Source organism: Acipenser ruthenus, chromosome 28 (assembly GCF_902713425.1).
Source record: "Acipenser ruthenus chromosome 28, fAciRut3.2 maternal haplotype, whole genome shotgun sequence".
Taxonomy (NCBI): Eukaryota; Metazoa; Chordata; class Actinopteri; order Acipenseriformes; family Acipenseridae; genus Acipenser; species Acipenser ruthenus.
In genome coordinates this window covers 21,108,039-21,128,833 of record NC_081216.1, presented here as the reverse complement: position 1 = coordinate 21,128,833, position 20,795 = coordinate 21,108,039, and the positions used below count along the sequence as shown (strand labels likewise).

Below are 20,795 nucleotides of genomic sequence, written 5' to 3'. Positions count from 1 at the left end.
GATCAATTCCTGCTTTGAAAATTCATGTTGTATTTGATTTTTGTATAATGTATTACATTGTATTCAAACATAAACCAAAACTAACTAAAATTGTAATCCAGACCGTACCACCTTAAATAAGTCATGACCGTAAACAAGTCATGAGATTTTCTCAGCATGTAAACTGGCCCAATGACCAGAGCTCCTTTAATTGAACAAGTTATTTGCTTAATTGATCAATAACTTCCATGTGTTCCCAGTCTTTAGAAATTAGCGATTTAGGGTGACCTACAAAACTTACTGGAAAGGGGTCTCCAGGACCGTGTTTGGGCAGCACTGGTTTAGACCTTCAACAATCACTGCAGGGAGAAAACATGCTTCGGTAATTTTTGCTAACTGCACATGCACAGAGCGGAAGAACAGTGGAGGCGGTAGTGTAGTGTTTTTCAGGAAAAATAATCGACTGATCTGTAGTTCTGTGCCGCGTTTGTATTTTTTAAAAATGTACATTCAGTTGGAAGTTTTTTTTTTTCTTTAACAAATAAATAAACAAATACCGACTACTTCTAATTTTCTCCGAGAGACCTTCTCCGTGTCGAGTTACACACACACACACACATACATAAGGGCTTCTGTAGGTCTGGTTTTTGGTGTTTTCGTCCGACTTTTCACCTCTCCTTTAAGAATTAATTTCACAATGAACACATTTCTCAGTTTTAATTCAGACACCGAAACACATTACACAGTGCTCGGGGTCATTTTAAAAGGAAAGTGGTTAAACATGACGGAAACACAGACAACCAGAAGCCCGGTGCTACCCATCCACGGTATTGCTTGTTGCTTTAATAAATGTAGGTTTTGATGAGAGTCTCTCTTTTAAAAAAAAAAACTAAAAGCACAGCACTAAATAACATGCAGACTACGCCCAAGGGAAAAAAAACCCTTATAGTATTGAAAAAAACAAGAGGATTTATATTAAACAGTTTCTACCATCCCTTCTTGATGAAAGACAGTTACATGTCGAACGACTTTAAAGCCTTATTTGCCGCTTGGATCTCGACTAACGGCGGCTACGGGGAGACAGGCTGGGATCATGCCTCCGGGAAGCACTGCATCGGTTACCACACCGGTACCTGCTGCAGGCAATAAATATTCCAGCGCTCCAGTTTTCAACAGCAACGCACTACTGTTTTCTCAAGTTTTTTATTTATTTATTTAATAATTAAATACACTTATAGATCGACAAACTTGTGCCACAGAAATACATTGCACAACTATAGGACCCCAGCCCCTTGTTAGATCTGAACGCACCGAGAAGGGAATTCGACGTGACTGACCCCTGCTGGGTGTAAAGAGTACTTCTGAAATTACGTCAAATCTCGCGATATTGAAGGACGGACATTTTATTCCATTGATTGTTGTGCTGTTGGTAGAGTATCAGACCAGAAAATTCTCTGCGTTTGTTTTGATTTTTTTTTTGGTTTTCTTTTTACATTTATCGACAATGACCCGGCACGCCGGCCACAAGCGCTCTTACTGACTCTCAAGGTCGGGTAACGGTGTGTTGAAACGGTTTCGGTGTTCATGGAAATGGTTCCTAGCGATGAAAATGAACTCGTACCGAAAGAGGTAAGATTAAATGAAAGTGGTAGAGACAGGGCCCGGTCCTTCTTCACGGTAAACAAACAACGCGTCCAGCCTTCTAGTGAGGAAAAACAAAATCTAAACATGGTGTTTACTGTTAAAAAAAAACTAAATCAAATACTACTACACTGAACATAACAAGCAACGACTACAGATACATGTTTTACAGATAAATAAGAAGGGATTTGAATACCAATAGTACAGAACGCTAGGGTGGTTCTCTATATACGCACCCTTACGTCATCCGTCAGTGGAAATAAATATTTTCAAATATTTCTGTGTTGTATTAACTGTGTTCGGTAAGCACATAGTTCAGATCATTTTCCCAGTGTTTCTGCTGTGTTGCCAATGGGAATCTAATAATACAAGAATACGTTTGCATTGTTATTAATTGGGATCGTTTGCAGGCGCAGACTCCCAGTACTGATGGACCCGTGTACTGTGACACGAAGGCTTTGATTTGATCATGGCTACAAACATTATGCTGTGGTGCATTGCGATCATGGTTAACGATAACTGATCGTTTGGAAATAGATGTGGAGTTGGTGAAACATTGATTAAAAGCAGTGGAGTAATTGTACTGTTTTTGTATTGCAGTTTAAATTAAAATGGTACAATTTGTTTAGCACCAAGTATACAGAACTGCGAGTTTATGAACAGTTTGATGTGTGAAAAAATTGACACAATGAAAATAATATTGAGATATATGTGCGTATCTGTGAGCTCACTGTCAAATTACTGTAGAAAAATGGAAGTTTATCTGTGTGAGCTCACTGTAAAATTACTGTAGAAAAGTGGAACTTTTGACTAAACATTTCACACAGGATTTTCTTTACGTAAATTGAATGTAAGTGCAAGAAACAACAAAACCAACCATATGGCACACGTGTAATACAGCCTAAAGAGGTATTTTTCTGTTGCTGCTTTATTTCAAACTACAGCAAACACGAGTACTATACTGCAGCCTATGCACCGTTATTGAGAATTATTTTGAATTACTTTTTACAAATGACCTACACTGAAATGCGCATAGATCCACCCTGTGTTTAAATGACTTCTTGACAGTATCTGTGCTAATGTCGAGCTCTGAAAGCATTGTCTTACATGGCTAATGCATTATTCATCTATTCATTTGTCATACAGGGTGCAGCCTGGGTAGAGTGATTTTTAGCTGTCTTGTATCTGCTTTGGAACTGCAGCACATGCTTGACCTGCACTGGTAAATCTTGCCATCCACTTTGCAGTATTTTACAGTGTCAGTTTTCTTTCAAGTTCAGTGTTTCATAGAAATTCAGATGAAGGCCCTATCTAAGAAGTGCAGGAAAACACCATTTCTTTCGTACCTTCAGTGTTAACATTCTGTGAAAGGTACTGTGATTGTTTGTTGAACTAGCAAAACTCAAACCAGGCACAGATTTTTGTGTAACCTCTAATTAAGAACATTTGCTTAATCCCAAAATGTTGGTTTTTTGAGGCAGTTTCTAGGGTGGTTCATACTTTGAGGATAACAAATAAAAATAACACATTTCAGTTTTTTCCTTGCTGTCCTTAATGAGTCGCTGTAAATTTCACTTCAATTTATCTTGCTGCACTCTTACACTGTAAACATGTAATATTTTTTATATACTGTAACAGTATATATGTAATATTTAATATTGTACTGTAACAGTTTTTAGGGTTATAAACCTTCATAATAATAATAATAATAAACACTACAACCCTATTACCACATTGTTATAAATAAATGTTATAAATACTGTCTGAAGTATTTCCTTTAATGTAAATGTACTGCCTTGCTAGGTGATGACATCACTAGAACATAGGTGATGACATCACTACAAGACAGGTGATGACATCACCACAGCATAGGTGATACTATAAGAGGCTCCTGTATCTTTTGTTCTGCCCACGACTTGGGAAGCAGTTCCTCATAGGTGATGTAATAATGCTTTCAGACAATGACCTGTTTGTTGTCTGGGCTGGGATCACACACTGTGTGGTGGTGCACCTTGCCCTTTAAGTAAATCTCCTTTATTGAAGTGATGTAGTTTGTCCTTTGTGTTCTCATGTGTGTCCTCATGTCATGGTCTTCCATCGTGCCTCTACGTTTCTGCATTCAAACTACATATAGCTCATTTTAGTGTATTCTGTGTTCAAGCAGCAGTAAGACAGTCTTTTTCATTCGTATGGCCTAGCTGGTGAGTGAAAAAAAGGCACCTGCTAGCACAAATTAAAACATTTGACAGCATGCAATTCTCCAGGGTGAGTCAGCCTGCAGTATTGATATGTTCAGCAAGCCTGTAATCAGTGCTAGAAAGCACGTATCTACAGTTAACTTGTCACACAGTTAGTTCAGTATCATGACATAGAACACTGAATCGTAATTAAACCCAAAATCCATGTAAACTCTGTGGTGTGTCTCTCTTATTTTGTTGGCTGAAAGGAACACACTATCTTGTAAGTCTCCACAGCATATACCAAAATAGTAAAATGGCAGATCACGAGTTTGTAACATAAACACTGGCACATACCATGTCCCTTCCAGCTGGCAGCTGCATCACTGTTTTGCTACAAGAAGTTTGAAGCGTTGCTTCATTCAGTCATTTTGAGTGTGAAGGATCATGTGTTTTTTTGTTTGTGTCATCATCGTTAGATGAATCCCAGCTCGACTCTGTTTAGGAATGGTGCAGTTCACTGTCGAGGTCATTGCTAAAAATCACATGTTGTATAGTTTGTTTTTTTTTTGGGCAGGGTACCAAGCAAATGCATTCTGATTGGCTTTTTCTCTAGGAAGTGGCCCACAATAATGCTGGTGGTGTAAAACAAGCAGAAAATGTGTGTGTTTACTTTAGGTTTCTTATGGTAAAAATAATTGCACAGCAGAAAGGAAAACCTGAATTTCGTTTACAAGGATTATACATATATATATATATATATATATATATATATATATATATAGAAAAAAATATAAATATATTGTGGGTTTCAGTTGAGTAGGAGAAGATTGCTATAGGCTACAGTACATTATCGGTGATAAGTGATTTGGATACCAAGTCACAGAGGAGGTATCCTTCACCACAAATAGGTTTGTAGTTTGTAGAAGACCTAATCTGATAATGCTCATTGGTGCGTTGACAGCTCTGAGTTGCTTAACCTGTAACCATAGATTATAATACATTTAAAAGATTTATTTTTTGGCAACTGTGGTGCTTTAATAGTATTCCTTTAAAAGCTGTCCCTGTATCTAAATAGAATTGACAAAAAACATTTTGGTTGTTATAACAGTTTTTTAATTTTTTTTTAAATTTATGTATCATAGGGTATGTTTTGGAGTTGCAGACAAAGTATTTTTGATGAAATGAAGAAGAAATTCTCACAGGTAGCCATTTGAATGCAGTCCAACAGACTGCTGTTGGAGCAAGGTGTGAGATAATGGCATGCTTTAGTGCAGGGGCATGTTGGTTAATAACCTTACATAAGCATGGGATTCTTTTAGGTTTGTCTGCCTGATTCTATATTGACTATGCAGCACAATACTAATAAGCAGAACAGGTCTAATGTAGTGTGTGGACTTTTGACAGCAACAGCAAGAGATTCTGAACCTGATGTACTGTAGATTTAATATACAAGTCTGGGATTAAATAAGACTTCTAACCAACTACTAGCTTCAATGTCTTGGCTGTAGTATGCAGTTTCTGCCAGTAATTCTATATATTTAAAAAAATATTTTAATTGTCTAGATATAGTACGGTACCTTCAAACATTTTAGTTGATTTACTCACCGTACTGCATGCTAGGTATTTGATAAATCCTTAACACTGGTGAAAGTGTTTGCAGCTACTGTTTTTATTTCTTGTATTATAATCATGACCTGTAATTTGTTGAATTACTTCTAGTCCTACAGAGGAGTGTTCATGAGCCCACAGCAGGGTGCCTTTCTTTTGTAAATAACTTACTAAAACTAGATGTATTGCGCATTTCATTTCTGTATTTTGTTTGCAAGCAAAAGCTTCACTCGTGAAGGTGAATAAGCGTCGGGTCATTGAAAGAGGCACATTCTCTTTTTGTTTAGATTGAAAATGCTGCAGATGAACCTCGCGTGCTGTGTATCGTTCAGGACACCACGAATGCTAAGACCGTTAATGAGAGACTTACCTTAAACCTCCCTGCTTCAACCTCCCTCAGAAAGCTCTTTGAGGATGTCGCCTCCAAGGCTGGCTATGTAAATAACACTTTTGATTTGGTGTGGGGCAGTCCTACAGACCTGGTAAGCATATGATTTAGATACATTTCAGCTTGTATATCTATATATCTCTCTGTAAGCAGCAGAATTGGCTGACGCAACCAGTAAAAATCCTACTGGTAATAACATCTGACCTAAGCAACCACGTTACTGGATCCTCAGATGATGCACTCTCCTTGCACTATTGCATTGCTAATATGTCATTGTAGATACAGATTGTTGGAATCCTAACTTACTACATCTTATTTCATATTGTACTTTAGTAGTATAATTTGCACTTTCTGTGAAGTATACTGTATATAAATATTGAGCTTACATTGTAAACCTGTAGTCACCTCTGGTAAAGGCATCTGCCAAATAAATCAATAATTATCTATTATTTGTTTATTTAGCAGACGCCTTTATCCAAGGCGACTTACAATTACGTCTCGCCTGAAAGACGGAGCACAAGGAGGTTAAGTGACTTGCTCAGGGTCACACAATGAGTCAGTGGCTGAGGTGGGATTTGAACCAGGGACCTTCTGGTTATAAGCCTGTTTCTTTAACCACTGGACCACACAGCCTCCATCTATCTATCTCTCTATCTGTCAAGATGTGTATCTATCAATCATTGCAGACATTAACTTTTTTAAAATAGTTTTATGGGAGAAATCAACTTGATACGACTGCTGTTTTTCTTTTCTTTTTTATTTATTTATTCAGGCTCCCCTGGATCATAGCAGTGACAAACCTCTGTCAGAGTCTGGCTTTGAAGCAGGGAAGAAAAACTTTCTACATCTGACCGATAAAGATGGCGAACAGCCTCAAATAGCATCAGTAAGTAGAAACTAACTCAAAAATGACTCCATGCTTAAAGAAATCGCAGGTACTGTAAGTGAAAAGGTTAACCCACCAGATGTTCACTAGTTGTATTTATTTGTATCAATGATCGGCTTTGTTTGTGCATTATTGGCTTTGTGCATGAGAGGTTTGTAGGTTGAATTTAGTGTCGAACTGGTGATACTGTATCCAATAGTTAGTCACATTAAGTTTTGTGTCAGGATGAATCGGGTACAGCGGACAGCAGTGGCCTTGATGACAGCTCTCGGGACAGATTTGTTGGTCCTCTTCCTAGAGACGGCACAGTCGGCTGCAGCAGCGACTACAGCAGCCAGAGCTACTCGTACTCCTCTATCCTCAGCAAATCAGAAACTGGTAAGAAAAACAATGCTCTGTATTAATCTGGTTGTGCATACAGCCATGGCATTGCCAACAATGCAGTAAATACAAAGTTGGGTCTTTTTTTTTTTTTTTTTTGACTACTGCCCTTGCGTAGGATGGTTTATGTTAAGCTTAGTGTACCAAACTTTAGAAAACTTTGTTTCAATTTAAGTCATGCAATATTTCAGTAGGAATTGGCATTTCAGAATTGGTAAGAATACCCCAAATAAATATCTTAGAAACTGCTCTTCCAACTTTTTGCAAACTGCATAATCTTTAGCTACGAGAAGCTAAATGTAAATATTGCGCTGTTATCTCGTAAACATCTTAAGCGTTATTTAATAATGAATATTATCTTCCTTTTTTTCTGTAGGATATGTTGGTTTGGTGAACCAAGCCATGACCTGCTACCTAAACAGCTTGCTGCAGACCCTCTATATGACTCCTGAGTTCAGAAATGCTCTGTACAAGTGAGAACTACTCAGCATATTTTGAATTTGCAGAAATGCTTGAGATAAGGAACTTGCTTAAAATAGCATGCTTTTTTCCTGTTATTTCTTTCTACTCTAGCTGGGAGTTTGAGGAGTCTGAAGAAGACCAAGTTACCAGCATCCCATACCAACTCCAGCGGCTCTTTGTTTTGTTGCAGACCAGTAAGAAAAGAGCCATTGAAACAACAGATGTGACCCGCAGCTTTGGGTGGGACAGCAGTGAAGGTACTGAAGCTGATTTTACATTTTAACAGTGTGGTTTTGTGCCCCTTATTGTAGAATTGTGTTTGTCATACTTTTACTATGGTACAGTAAATGAAGTGTACTTGTATAATTCAGTCTTTCCAAAACTCTCAGCCATCTTATTTCTTCTGTGTTTCACACAGCTTGGCAACAGCATGATGTCCAGGAGTTATGCAGAGTCATGTTTGATGCACTGGAGCAAAAGTGGAGGCTGACTGAGCAGGTACCCGATGAGTTGCTAAGTAGAAATGAAGCTTTGCTAAGTCAGCAGCTGGACAATTTCCAGGGTGAGACACCCAGTGCTTTGTGTTCTCTGATTTGAATATGTGTTTACCAGATTCTTTTTTTTTTTCCCTCGAGGCTGACCTTATCAATCAGCTGTATCAGGGCAAGTTGAAGGATTATGTACGGTGTCTGGAGTGTGGATACGAGAGCTGGAGAATCGACACTTATCTCGATATCCCGCTGGTCATCCGACCCTATGGTTCCAACCAGGCATTTGGCAGTGTGGTGGGTGAAATGTTATATATTGGCATGCCTAAGTTCTACCATCCTGATTGGTTTACACATTTTGCTTGGATTAACTATTCCGAAGGAACCACCATTGATTGAGATAATAAATATATATATATATATATATATTATTAATTAATTAGGGATGCACCGAATCCAGGTTTCGGTTTCGGATTCAGTCCAAATACTTTTTGAGCAGTTTGGATTCGGACGAATACTTAGGATTCGGTGAACCGAATCCGAATCCTATGTCCGTCCAGACGCACATCCATTTTAATATATCCATCCAATGTGTGAGGTTCTTCTTTAAATAAGACTTGAATCCTGTATTGAATGTAACTTTTGTATTTAATAACAAGACACATGTTTGAACTGTGTTGCGGCTCTCAACTCCCTGGTTGTGCACGCACTAAACACGCCATGCAACTGCTGTATAGGTCTGATTGATGGAAACGATCCTCGCAGGCATGTGTGTGCTTTTGGTAACAACTAAGTAAAACAATTCAATTAATTTAGCAACAGTTCACACAATTCACACTCACTTTACTGAATCCATTGCAGTTTAGAGAGGCAACTTACAAAACCTGACTTTCCTTAAAGTGTCCTGAGATTCTGGAGCCTGTTGGCAACCCTACTCTCAGAGCAGGTGACACAGGTTGAAATGTCATTAAAGAAAATAGTGGGTTATGGTAAAGATGCAGCTCTCCTTTCTTGTAAAGGTAAAGTAAACAGTTCTGTATTTTTACCTTTCTGTTGTGGGGGGAGGGGGGCTAGCGGTAAATTGTGTAAGTTTCAAACTGAAATCTTATTCAGGGATTTATTTCCATTCGATAAGAAAAATACTAAACTAAAAGGCTCAAAACAATAGATTGTGCGCGTCCCTTGTTAGTAGCTGCCAGTCTGTTTTTCATTCAACAGTTTCCTTCAGTTTTTCTTGACAGTTTTTGTAGATTCGGTTTTCGGTTCGGTATTCGGCCGAATACTGAATCCATCTCAAAAGAATCGGCTGAATATCGAACTGAATACTGAATCAAACCTGGATTCGGTGCATCCCTTTATAGATATATATATATATATATATATATATATATATATATATATATATATATGTATATATATATATATATATATATATATATATATGTATATATATATATATATATATATATTGTTGAGTGAGTGGGTCCATATAGTGCACAGGCAACATTCGCGGGCAGCATGCCCTGATTTTGTCAGTTGATATTCATAGCAGGGTTTGCATTTTTGACATTCTTTAAATATGTTTGCTCGGTGGAGGTAATCAACTATAATGTACTGTTAACTTGAAGCCTATTGGGGTGATTCTCAGGCAAGTCAGAAGAGAATGTACTTGACTATTTAAAATAATTGTTTTACTTTTTTATTTTATTTTTTTCTTAGTAGAGTTTGAATCAATTCATCAAAAATATAAATAGTTATTAATGACATTTATGTAACAGGAAGAAGCACTTCAAGCATTCATCCAGCCAGAGACTCTGGATGGCCCCAATCAATACTTCTGTGAGCGCTGTAAAAAGAAATGTGATGCACGAAAGGTAAAGCATGCCACACAACAAGATATACAAAAATAAGTGCTTGCAGACTAAGTATGTAAATCGCTTAATTTAAATCTTCCATCAAATACGTATTTTAGGGCCTGAGGTTCCTGCACGTTCCCTACCTGTTGACGCTCCAGTTAAAGCGGTTTGATTTTGACTACACCACCATGCATCGGATTAAGCTGAACGATCGTATGACTTTCCCTGAAGAGCTGGATATGAGTCCTTTTATTGATGTAGAAGATGAGGTAATTTCAAGGTGGGGGGGGCGGGGTTCTCATAAATGTTCTCTAAAGCTGGGATTAATACTTAATAAAAAAATGTTACTAAAAAAAAAATCTGGAAAAACTTCCTGAGATTCGACTTCTAATCTCAAAGTGCATCGTATTATTAAACATTTTATTGATCTGCTGTTTATTTAATAGATTTAGCTAGAATTTGCATTACATTAATCTTGCCAAAGACATGTATGTAAATAACACACACCTGCTTGTGAATTAGCTATAAAACGAAACTGTCTATCTATCTATTTGTATGTATCTTAATCTGTTGGTGTATTTTTTTGGTTATTAAAAATGTATTCCATTCATAAGTAGGATGCTGTCACATTTGCAATGCCAGAAAACTGAAACTATTGTCTTTATGTAGAAATCGCCTCAAACCGAGAGTTGCACAGACAGTGGAGCTGAAAACGAAGGGAGCTGTCACAGCGATCAGATGAGCAATGATTTCTCCACTGATGATGGCGTTGATGAGGGAATTTGTCTGGAGAGCAGCAGCAGTGCAGGTTTAAAATCTAAGGTACTTCAAGCAGAAGAGGGGCAGGAATGTTAACCCTGGTATCCTGACTCAATCCGTATACAGGGCAATGAAACTGTGTTTTTGAACTGATTTTCAAGCACAAATTGTAATTCTAACTTTTTTTTTTATATTCCAGAGTTCTTTAACTTACGAGCTCTTCTCAGTTATGGTCCACTCTGGAAGTGCTGCTGGGGGACACTACTATGCTTGCATCAAATCGTTCAGCGATGGCCAGTGGTACAGTTTTAATGATCAGCATGTTAGTAAGGTAAAAAACCTTTTTTTATGATCCTGTAAACGGGGAATCATTTTTTAACATGTTTTTATTTTATTTTGCACACGTACAGTATAATTGACTTTGTGCGTGCTGATTTCTAGTAACTCTATTCTACAGATTACCCAAGATGACATTCGGAAAACTTACGGTGGATCCTCAGGAAGCAGAGGCTATTACTCCAGCGCCTTTGCCAGGTTTGTGGGTTATTGTTGTTTTTTTTTTTTTTTGCCCTGGCTGCTTTAAAATAAGGTTGCATCATACAGCATGTAATACTCACATTTTTTAGTTTTAATATTGTATTCACACCCTGAAGTCCTTAATTACCTCAATGCCCAGTTTTCCGGCAGAACGCCCTGTTTCATGCTAAGTAAATGTAAACGCAATCATTAGCTATTCTATAATCATTAAAGCCTTTGTAATCCAGATTGCTGTTCGCACTATTTTAGAGAAAGAAAACCAACTGGACAAACTAGTTTTGGATCAACTTGGAAGATAAAGAAATGATGATATTGGTTTTGTAACATTAGTGGTGTGTTTTTTAGCTTCATAAATGGGTAAGCATTAATTGACAAACCACTCTTTTAATTTCAACAGCTCCACAAATGCATACATGCTGATTTATAGGCTTAAGGATCCTGCAAGGAATGCAAGTAAGTGTCTTATCTGCTGGTCCTGCAACTCACAGGGTTGATTTTCTGCTTTTCTGAACAAACAATGTACTTTCAGAGATCGTTTTTGAAGTTAAGAAAATATAAAACAAAACAAATAAAAAAATATAACTCTTCAGTTATGAATGTTAAGCCTCTTACCATTGATTTTATATAAATAAGTGGTGCATTCAAAATTAGATTATACCACTAACTCTCTTTGCTGAATGTAATATGAATCATATGGTTTTCTCTCACTGATCTTGTATTTCTTGTCCCATCTGTATATATCCTAACTTAACAATTGCATGCTTTTGTAGTGTGTTTATGACTTTACATTTTATTACTAGAGTATTTGGATGTTCAAGAATTTCCAGAGCATATAAAGTACCTAGTTCAAAAAGAGGAGGAGATGGAAGAGCAGGAAAAGAGGCAACGTGAAATTGAACGCAACACCTGCAAGGTATGATACGGAAACAGGAACGAATTTCAATGTCATTTAAGATTTAATATTGAATACAATTAATGTTGTAATAACCTGGGTAGCTATGGTCAGTTACCAAAAGAAAAAAAGTCATCTTTTCTTTTAGATTAAGCTGTTCTGCATGCACCCTGTGAAGATGATCATGATGGAAAACAAACTTGAGGTCCATAGAGATAAAACACTGAGGGAAGCTGTGGAAATGGCATATAAGGTATGTATTTTAAGGAGATGGCACAATACTGTGAAGCCAGAATTAACCACTCACTAAAGGGATAAAGACAGGAGGCTGGTTATGCAGGGTACCCTTTTCACCTTTTCAAAAGTTCTGGGGGTTTGCTGGCTAGTGACCACCTAATTTCCAGGTGTCTGTGAATGTGAATACAAGTTTTACTGTACTTCTAATGTTCTTGAAAAGGTTTTCAAAATGATGATAAAAAAAAAAAAAAAAAAAACTCAGGTGAGCAACACTAGCTGGAAAAGTTTTTGAAAAGAAAAAAATAGAAAGGAGCAATAAATAAATCCAGATCTATAAGACAGGTTTAAGATCCGCTGTACTAACCTAGTGGTGTGTAATGTTTCAATGTATCTATGACCCCCACCATTTAGAAATGCAGTTGGTTTAAGATTGCTTTGTTCATTTTCAGTTGCTGGATCTGGATGGGTTTGTTGCACTGGACTGCTGTCGACTTGTTAAATATGATGAGTTTCATGAGTACCTCGAAAGGTCCTATGAAGGAGAGGAGGAGACCCCAATGGGATTGTTGCTAGGTGGAGTGAAGTCATCCTATATGTTTGACCTGCTGTTAGAAACAAAAAGACCAGAACAGGTCTTCCAACTGTACAAACCAGGAGGTATGAAATTGTTAATTAACAGTTCAGAACCTTCCCTTACAGCTGATTGACGTGATTGTATGTTCAGAACCAAATAACAATATGATCTGAATGGTGGGTCAGCCAATCAGACTACCGTATTAGAGGCTAGTTAATCGGATGCACCTGTTAAGCCTATAACTCAGTTTGGCCACAGGGTGTCAGTATTATATTATTTGCTGCAAACTAGATTGGTGATTACAGTGTGCACATGTTTATTTTGTACCACTCCTTGTTTCTTTTCAGAAGTAATGGTGAAAGTGCATGTTGTTGACCTCAAAACGGAGACCATTGCCCTTCCTGTCACTGTTCGAGCTTACTTGAACCAGACGGTCACAGAGTTCACGCAGCTCCTTTCACAGGTAAGGGTCTCCAGGAACAGTATAGTATTCAATGGTTCACACTGGGTCTCCAGGAACAGTATAGTATTAAATGGTTCACACTGGGTCTCCAGGAACAGTATAATATTCAATGGTTCACACTGGGTCTCCAGGAACAGTATAGTATTCCTACCAGAATTTTTTTTATTTTTTTTCCTAAATAAGATTTTGTTTTAGAGTTTCTTCTGGATGTATTAAGTTCACCACCTGCTTTTTGTTTGAATGATTCTCCCTTGGCAGGCAACAGGACTTTCTGCTGACACGATGCGCATAGTGCTGGAGCGTTGCTATAATGATCTAAGACTGCTCTATGTGCCCAATAAGACACTGAAGGCAGAGGGATTTTTTAGAAGCAACAAGGTCAGTAGATCTTAAGTATGTTGGATTTTTTGTATAACAAAAAAAACTACTTTAAAGTAATAGTAAAGGTGCACAAAGTACAGCATGCATGCAAAAGTGTTTCCAGTGGTTTGTTTTTTAATCATGCTACAAATAACGTGTTTTAATTTAATGCACGTTAATCGCACTCCTGTCTTGTCCCTCTTAGCATACTGTAATTTCTTGCGCCACCATTTTAGTGTATGCCTGGATTGAATGAGTGTAGTCCTCGTTTGAATGTAAAATTCGTTATGGAACTGCATTATGTTGCAAAGCACTCAAACTGAAGGACCTCATTGGATAATAAGAGTGTTACTTGTATCTGCTGTCAAAGTGAGTTCCAGTATCACAGAAGTGCATCTAGTCTGCTGTACCCGCTGCTTGCTTAAATTGCTTTCACTTCTCAAAATACACTTTCTCGTAATTTTTCTGCTGCAGACAACAATACAACAAATGAAACCTGACAGTTTTGACACAGTACTCTTAGACATTTCAGACTGCAAACCCATGAATCAAGCGAAGGAAGGTACTATAACCAGAGCTGTTGGATAGCTACCGACTGAAGATCCGTTAACATTGTAGCTTTTGTTTTATTTCAATAACCACATTTATTTTTAAACGATATTATTTATAATTATAGAGGATATAACCATTAGTCAGGGAATGTTTTGTTTTATTTAGGCAATTTCAAGTTATTAATAAGATAATTTAAAATTATTCTTATTTAAACGACAATGAAAAACGATGAGTAAAGGAAACTGATAACAGTAAGGTGAGTAATAAACTGACTCCATTGTCATTTAGCAGTTGGTTCAAACAATTAACAATTCTGGATTGTAAATAACTATAACGATGATGATGATAATAGCATTAGTAATAAAACAAACTTAAATTAGATGGATGCACTAATTGTTTCAAATACGTGATTAAAACCAAGATTAACTCTTAAGATTAATCACGATTCATTTTTTTAAATTGCTTGACAGCCCTTCTGTCTCTGTCTTAATAAAAAAAGAAGAATGTTTAATTGCAAATATTGGAAACTAATAACTTGTACCTTGTCTTTAGGTGTTCATTGAAAGCTCCGATTCAGCAGATCACCAGGTCACTTTTACGGATTCTCATTTATGGAAGCTCCTTGATCGCCATGGAAACACTATTAGGTTGTATGTTTCTTTACCTGTACAATCCCAGCTTAACAGGACCATTTCCCAAAAAGCTGGTGGCGATTCAGGCAGTTTGGAGGACACCTTTGAAAGGGCGAAGGGTAACAGAAAGACTGTGGAAGCAATTTTGGAAGAAAGCACCGAAAAACTCAAGAACTTGTCACTCCAGCAGCAGCAGCAGCAGGGAGGAAACAGCGAAAGCGTCAAGAGCACAGAGGCATGTGACTTTGAGAATATCGAGTCCCCCTCCCAGGAGACTGACAGCACCTCATTAGACAACAGAGAGCTGGAGAACCGGATTCAGACCTCCGATCCTGAAAGCAACTTGCAGTCAGAGGAGCGCTCGGACTCTGACTTAAACAATGACCGCAGCACTAGCTCAGTGGATAGCGATATCCTCAGCTCAGGTCACAGTAGTGACACATTGTGCAATGCTGACAATGCCCCCATCCCTTTAGCCAACGGGCTGGATTCTCACAGCATCACGTGCAGTCGGAGGTCAAAAGCAAACGAGGGCAAAAAGGAAACGTGGGATACTGCAGAGGAGGATTCTGGGACAGACAGTGAATATGACGAGAATGGGAAGAGTAAAGGAGAGACCCAGTACGTTTATTTCAGGGCAGAGCCATACACTTCAGATGATGGTTCAGGAGAAGGACAAAAATGTAGGTTTCGTCTTTATTGCCATATAGAATTCTACCAAAAATGTATATTAAACAGTTACCGGTGTTTTTAACATTGAAGTGCTTGCTTTTCAGGTTTGTTGGTCCATCTTGATAAACGGATTACGTTGGCTGCCTTTAAACAAAATGTGGAGTCCTTTGTTGGAGTTCCATCTTCCCAGTTTAAGGTCTTTCGGGTCTACGCCAACAACCAAGAGTTTGAAAGTGTTAGGCTAAATGAGACGCTGTCCTCCTTTTCAGATGATAACAAGGTTGGTTAGTTTGAAATACCTGATTCCATCATTTACATTTCAGTTTTCAGATTCAGTTCAGCTCTAAAGTTTGACAATACGTGCATATATACTGTTAATAACAGACTTCTATATTTTAGTTTGGTTTTTCTTTAGGTGGTTCTTAATTTTAAGTTGTCTTCATATAGTACTTAAACTCTATTGAAAATGTGAATGCAGGTGAATAAATCTAGTTTAATATTCAGATTTAAAATTTGTACTCATTAAATATGATCTAAGAAAATACGTGCCTTTTTGTTTTTTGACAGATAACAATACGATTAGGAAGAGCACTAAAAAAAGGGGAGTATCGGGTCAAAGTTTACCAGCTTCTAGTAAATGATCCAGAGGTAAGAATATAAATGTGCTCCTCCACTGTATATCAAACTATTTGCTATATAAATCAAATGCCTGAAAAACATTAGAAGCAAACATTTTATTCTTCCTTTCCCCTGCTTGTTTGCAGCCCTGCAGGTTTTTGATAGATTCGGTGTTTGCAAAAGGAATGACTGTGCGGCAGTCTAAAGAAGAGCTTTTGCTTCCTCTCAAGGAGCAGTGTAAGCTGAACCTCAGTATTGACAGGTAAGGATCAATAGACCTTTGTTCTGTTCAATCAGCACAATGGAGAAAACAGGACACAAGTAAATTGGAACTTTGAATTGCTTCTTTGTAACTGCTGTGTGTTTCTACTACCAATCTGTGTGAGTCTTATGTGTGACCTTTAACCCTTTGCGGTCCATTTATTAATCGCGCGTCAGGCACGCCAGGTCTAATTAATTTTCACACGCGCAGTTAATTTTATACGCGCTGTTTAAAAGTATTTTTTTTCACAGTCAAACGGGTTTAAATGGCCCTGCATATCAACAAAGCACACACTAGGCATCTCCAGCCCCGCCCCAGCCTTTTGTTTGCTATAGCGTTCAGCTGTGTAAGAAATAAATAATAATAATAATAATAGTCGTAAAAACCGATCGATCATCTCCAGATCACTCGTTTTATCACCAAACTCCTCAATAATGTGATCCAAGTCATTATTTTATTACTATAACATCTGAAAAAAGCTCTGCAAATGTCCATGATAGTCTCAGTGCGCTGACCCACTTAGCCAGCTTGTTTACTATGGACGCCCATTATCTGATACCTGATACCATGTATGACTATTCATGAAATACGCCTTTTTTTTTTTTTTTTTTTTTTTTTTTTCCCCCCGACTTGTCTCGGCTCCTGTCGCTACCACTCGGCAATTGAATGGTTTTCTCGGCTTTTTCCGGAGAAAAAACGACTAAACACCCGTTTATTGCGTTGCTATAATGATGTCGGACCCAGTCCGACAAAGGACCTGTGAGGAATAATTGCAATGTCGGACCCAGTCCGACAATGGACCGCAAAGGGTTAAATACTATTTGAAGTACTATTTTACTTGGTATGATCTGTTTGTTGGTAATTCAATTTAACACCAACTTAGAGATACATGAACTCATGACAGTCTGGGTTTGATCAAATTCATTTTTTTCTACTATGCTGTTTACAGATTTCGACTGCGAAAGAAGACTTGGAAAAATCCTGGAACAGTATTTCTGGACTATCATGTCTATGAAGAAGATATCAACATCTCCAGCAATTGGGAGGTCTTCCTTGAAGTGCTTGATGGTAATGGGTTTGTGTTTCATCTTCCATGTGGTTTAAAAAATAAATTTGAATATTAATTTCGGTCCACATGAGTGTGTTTCTCCTTTCATTAGCATTTCACATCTGTGCCCATAGAACCTGAGAAAATGAAGTCCATGTCCCAGCTGGCTGTGCTAACAAGGCGATGGAGCCCGTCGCAAATGAAGCTGGAACCCTTCCAGGAAGTGGTCCTGGAAAGCAGCAGCGTCGATGAACTGAAGCAGAAGGTGAGTTGCTTCCGTAGAGAATAGGAATATGGTACCTTGAGCCTAAGTTCAAAATGCTTTTCAAAGCTGTTGGGCTACAAAATGACTTCCATGAGTTTTGGGTTTTTTTTTTTCCAATTTTGAAACCTAAAAGTTTTCTGGCCAAGAAGTAAAAACATAACTAAGAAAAACTAAATGTAAAATGACATCTCTTGACTGTGCCAAATTTTCTTTTCTTTCAGCTGAGTGAGATTAGTGGGATTCCTGTTGAAAATACAGAATTTGCAAAGGTAAGAGCTTCTTTGTAAATACAGGAATGCGTAGACTTCTTTCTCTTTCCTGGTTCTGCAGCTGTTTAAAATATGAATGTGATGTGGGATAACAGAAATATTTCAGTTTTTGGAAGATCTTATGAAAATTCACTTATATTGCCTGCAGGGTAGAGGAACATTCCCCTGTGATATCTCAATCTTGGAAATTCATCAGGATTTAGATTGGAATCCAAAAGTATCGACACTCAATGTTTGGCCTCTCTATATCTGTGATGATGGAGCTGTCGTCTTTTACAGGTAAAATACATTTGTGAAGACCTCTTTTAAAATTGAAATTTCTGTTTTGAAAGCTGTGAAGGTTGAGTACTCTTAGATAATGTTCTGGGCAAAGGGTGTTTTTTTTGTGGTCTTTTTGTTTTTCTCACAGCCCTTCTTTTTTTAAATTTAGAGACAAGACAGAGGAGCTGATGGATCTGTCAGATGAAGGCAGGAATGAACTTATGAAAAAAGAAAGCAGTCGTCTCCTTAAGACAGGACACAGAGTGAACTACTCTCCCCGTAAAGAGAAAGCACTAAAGATCTATTTGGATGGTGCACCAAGTAAAGACTCAAGCCAGGACTGATGCCCGCCTCCCACTTTTATTACCTAGAATCTTTCTCTGAATCTGGTGCACCACTGCTGTGCTGCAGTACCACCATGGCAGGAATCTAGTTTGGTGTAAACCAGAGCTAACTGGCTGACAGCCCACCAGTCAGAGCCCTAGCAGGTATACTGTGACTCCGAGTAATGTTGTGCACTATGGTGTATTGTACTGTAAAGGGAAGTGCAAAAGGTATTTAATATACAATAAAATAAACAATTTCATGAATTGAACTTAGACGGGTGAACATACAACCGCTAGATATAAACTGGCATTTCTCAGCTTGATGGAAGCTGGGCACAGGCCTACAAAGTAGTCATTCTTTCATATGTGCACATTACCTCATTAGATTATTACACACATCTCTCATACAAGGGCTGAAATCGACCCCAACAAATTCAAGGGTAAAAAGAATCGCTGATAAAGCTCATCTTCCATTTGTTTAATTTGACACTCAAATCCTAGGTTCCATCATTTGTTTTTTGCTTTGAGGTTCATTTCCATTCTTCCTTATTTTGATCAAACATTGATTTTTTTTTTTTTTTTTCTCGAGCCCAGTGATTTAACAACCATAGCCCATGTTGGGATTGAACTCAATTAGTCCTTCTGAAATTTGAAATGAATACTGTATTTCTGTTCATGTAAGATTGTATTTAGTTTTGGTTGGCTAATGGTGGTACATATTGGTTCTCATACTCTCAAGATTTATTATGTTTTATCAGCTCTTACTGCTGCTTGGCTTAATGTAAATTATTTGTCTGAATTTTGGGATAAGTCACTGACATGGTACAGGTCCCATTTTTGGTCTGTGTAACTTTTGTTTTATGTAGATAATGTTTTATTTTTTTCAGCACAAGTTTAATAAATCCCTTAAGGGTATGTCTTTGCAGGTAGGTATGGTTTTGATGAAGAACCGGTTTGCTTTACAAAGAGTGTGTTGAAAACAAGTTTGGCTTTGCTGCACAAATGTACACCGATTTTTTTAAAAGCAGTTCTGCATAGACTTAAACCAATCAAAATAATGGCTTTGAAAACATTCATGCAGTAATCTGTTTACTGTAGACATGCTCATAATAATAATGATGAACAATATTTATTATTATTATTATTATTATTATTATTATTATTATTATATTTTGTGATTTAAACCTTGTGTGAACTAGTTAAGATGATTTTTAGAAAGGAATTAAAAGGCTTTTTCATAAACGAAGTATTTTGTCTTCATAAATGTAACATTCATGTTTTCACCCTTAACACATTTCCAATGTGTAAAACCATAGTCGCAGACAAAAGTATTGACACCCTACACTTAATACAAGATCATTCAGAAAGCATGTTAAATACAAGCACTTAGTGAACATTAGCCACTAATTAATGACAAAGACCAAAATAAACAATTTCTGGTAGTTTAACAAACAATAGTAACAAAAGAACTTAAGCAATTTTTGTTCATGACAAAAGCATTGGCACCTTTACATTGAAAGTTTGTAAAATGTAGTGGAACTAATTTGAAAATATATTAATTGAAAACCATTACACAGTATTTTAGCTGCATTAAAGTCAAAAGCAACACAACAGATGGCCAAGAGAGCAGTTAGATTCACGGGGGGGGGGGGGGGGGGGGACAGTATCAAAGAAATATTGAATACCAAAATCCACAATGAGCAATACTCCATAAGTACCAGATAACAAATTCAACTGAAACTCTTGAAAGAAGTGCACTCACCAGAGCTCAGTCTTATAGAAATGATTTTGACTGATCTGAAAAAAGCAGTAGCCAAGCATTGTGTATCTAATCTGTCTGAGCAGAAGGAAAATATGCAAGACAGAATAGTCCCAGATGTAATATACTGGTTAAGAATTGTCATAAATGTCTAAAAGCTGTTAGATCAGGGGTGCCCATACTTTTGTCATGAACAAAGAAGTTAAATAAGATAGAAATTGCGTATTTTGCTGTATTAAAACATAGTTAAAGTTTACTTCATGCTTGTCCTTAATCTGTTGCCTTGAATAATGGTATAATAAGCGTAGGGTGCCAATACTTTTGTCTGAGATTTGTAGTACTTTTAAAAGTATCCTATATATATTTTGTATGTTTATTGTAACTGTTACAGGTAATCCTGAGTTTTGTCATGAGGTTTCACTGTTGTCTGGGTATATGTA

The 20,795-nt window shown here is 37.4% G+C and overlaps 1 protein-coding gene across 2 annotated transcripts; it reads left to right on the top strand.

The window, feature by feature from the left end:
- Window positions 1–1,368: 1,368 nt before the first annotated feature.
- Window positions 1,369–19,838, top strand: LOC117434824 (ubiquitin carboxyl-terminal hydrolase 47-like). 2 transcript variants are annotated; one of them, XM_034057489.3, is made up of 29 exons: window positions 1,369–1,608; window positions 4,943–5,002; window positions 5,696–5,890; window positions 6,569–6,682; window positions 6,907–7,060; window positions 7,440–7,536; window positions 7,637–7,782; window positions 7,944–8,023; window positions 8,161–8,310; window positions 9,792–9,887; window positions 9,986–10,138; window positions 10,539–10,691; window positions 10,828–10,959; window positions 11,086–11,162; window positions 11,563–11,618; window positions 11,966–12,078; window positions 12,206–12,310; window positions 12,744–12,951; window positions 13,216–13,331; window positions 13,590–13,709; window positions 14,796–15,558; window positions 15,652–15,827; window positions 16,115–16,195; window positions 16,312–16,427; window positions 17,377–17,495; window positions 17,610–17,740; window positions 17,962–18,009; window positions 18,158–18,288; window positions 18,440–19,838. In XM_034057489.3, the coding sequence occupies exons 1-29, from the start codon at window positions 1,564–1,566 to the stop codon at window positions 18,612–18,614; spliced, it is 4,110 nt and encodes a 1,369-aa protein (XP_033913380.1). In that variant the 5' UTR covers window positions 1,369–1,563; the 3' UTR covers window positions 18,615–19,838. The 2 variants fall into 2 exon arrangements, with proteins under 2 accessions (XP_033913380.1, XP_033913381.1); XM_034057490.3 differs by lacking the exon at window positions 4,943–5,002 and having other exon boundaries at window positions 1,370–1,608.
- The last annotated feature ends 957 nt before the right edge of the window (window positions 19,839–20,795 follow it).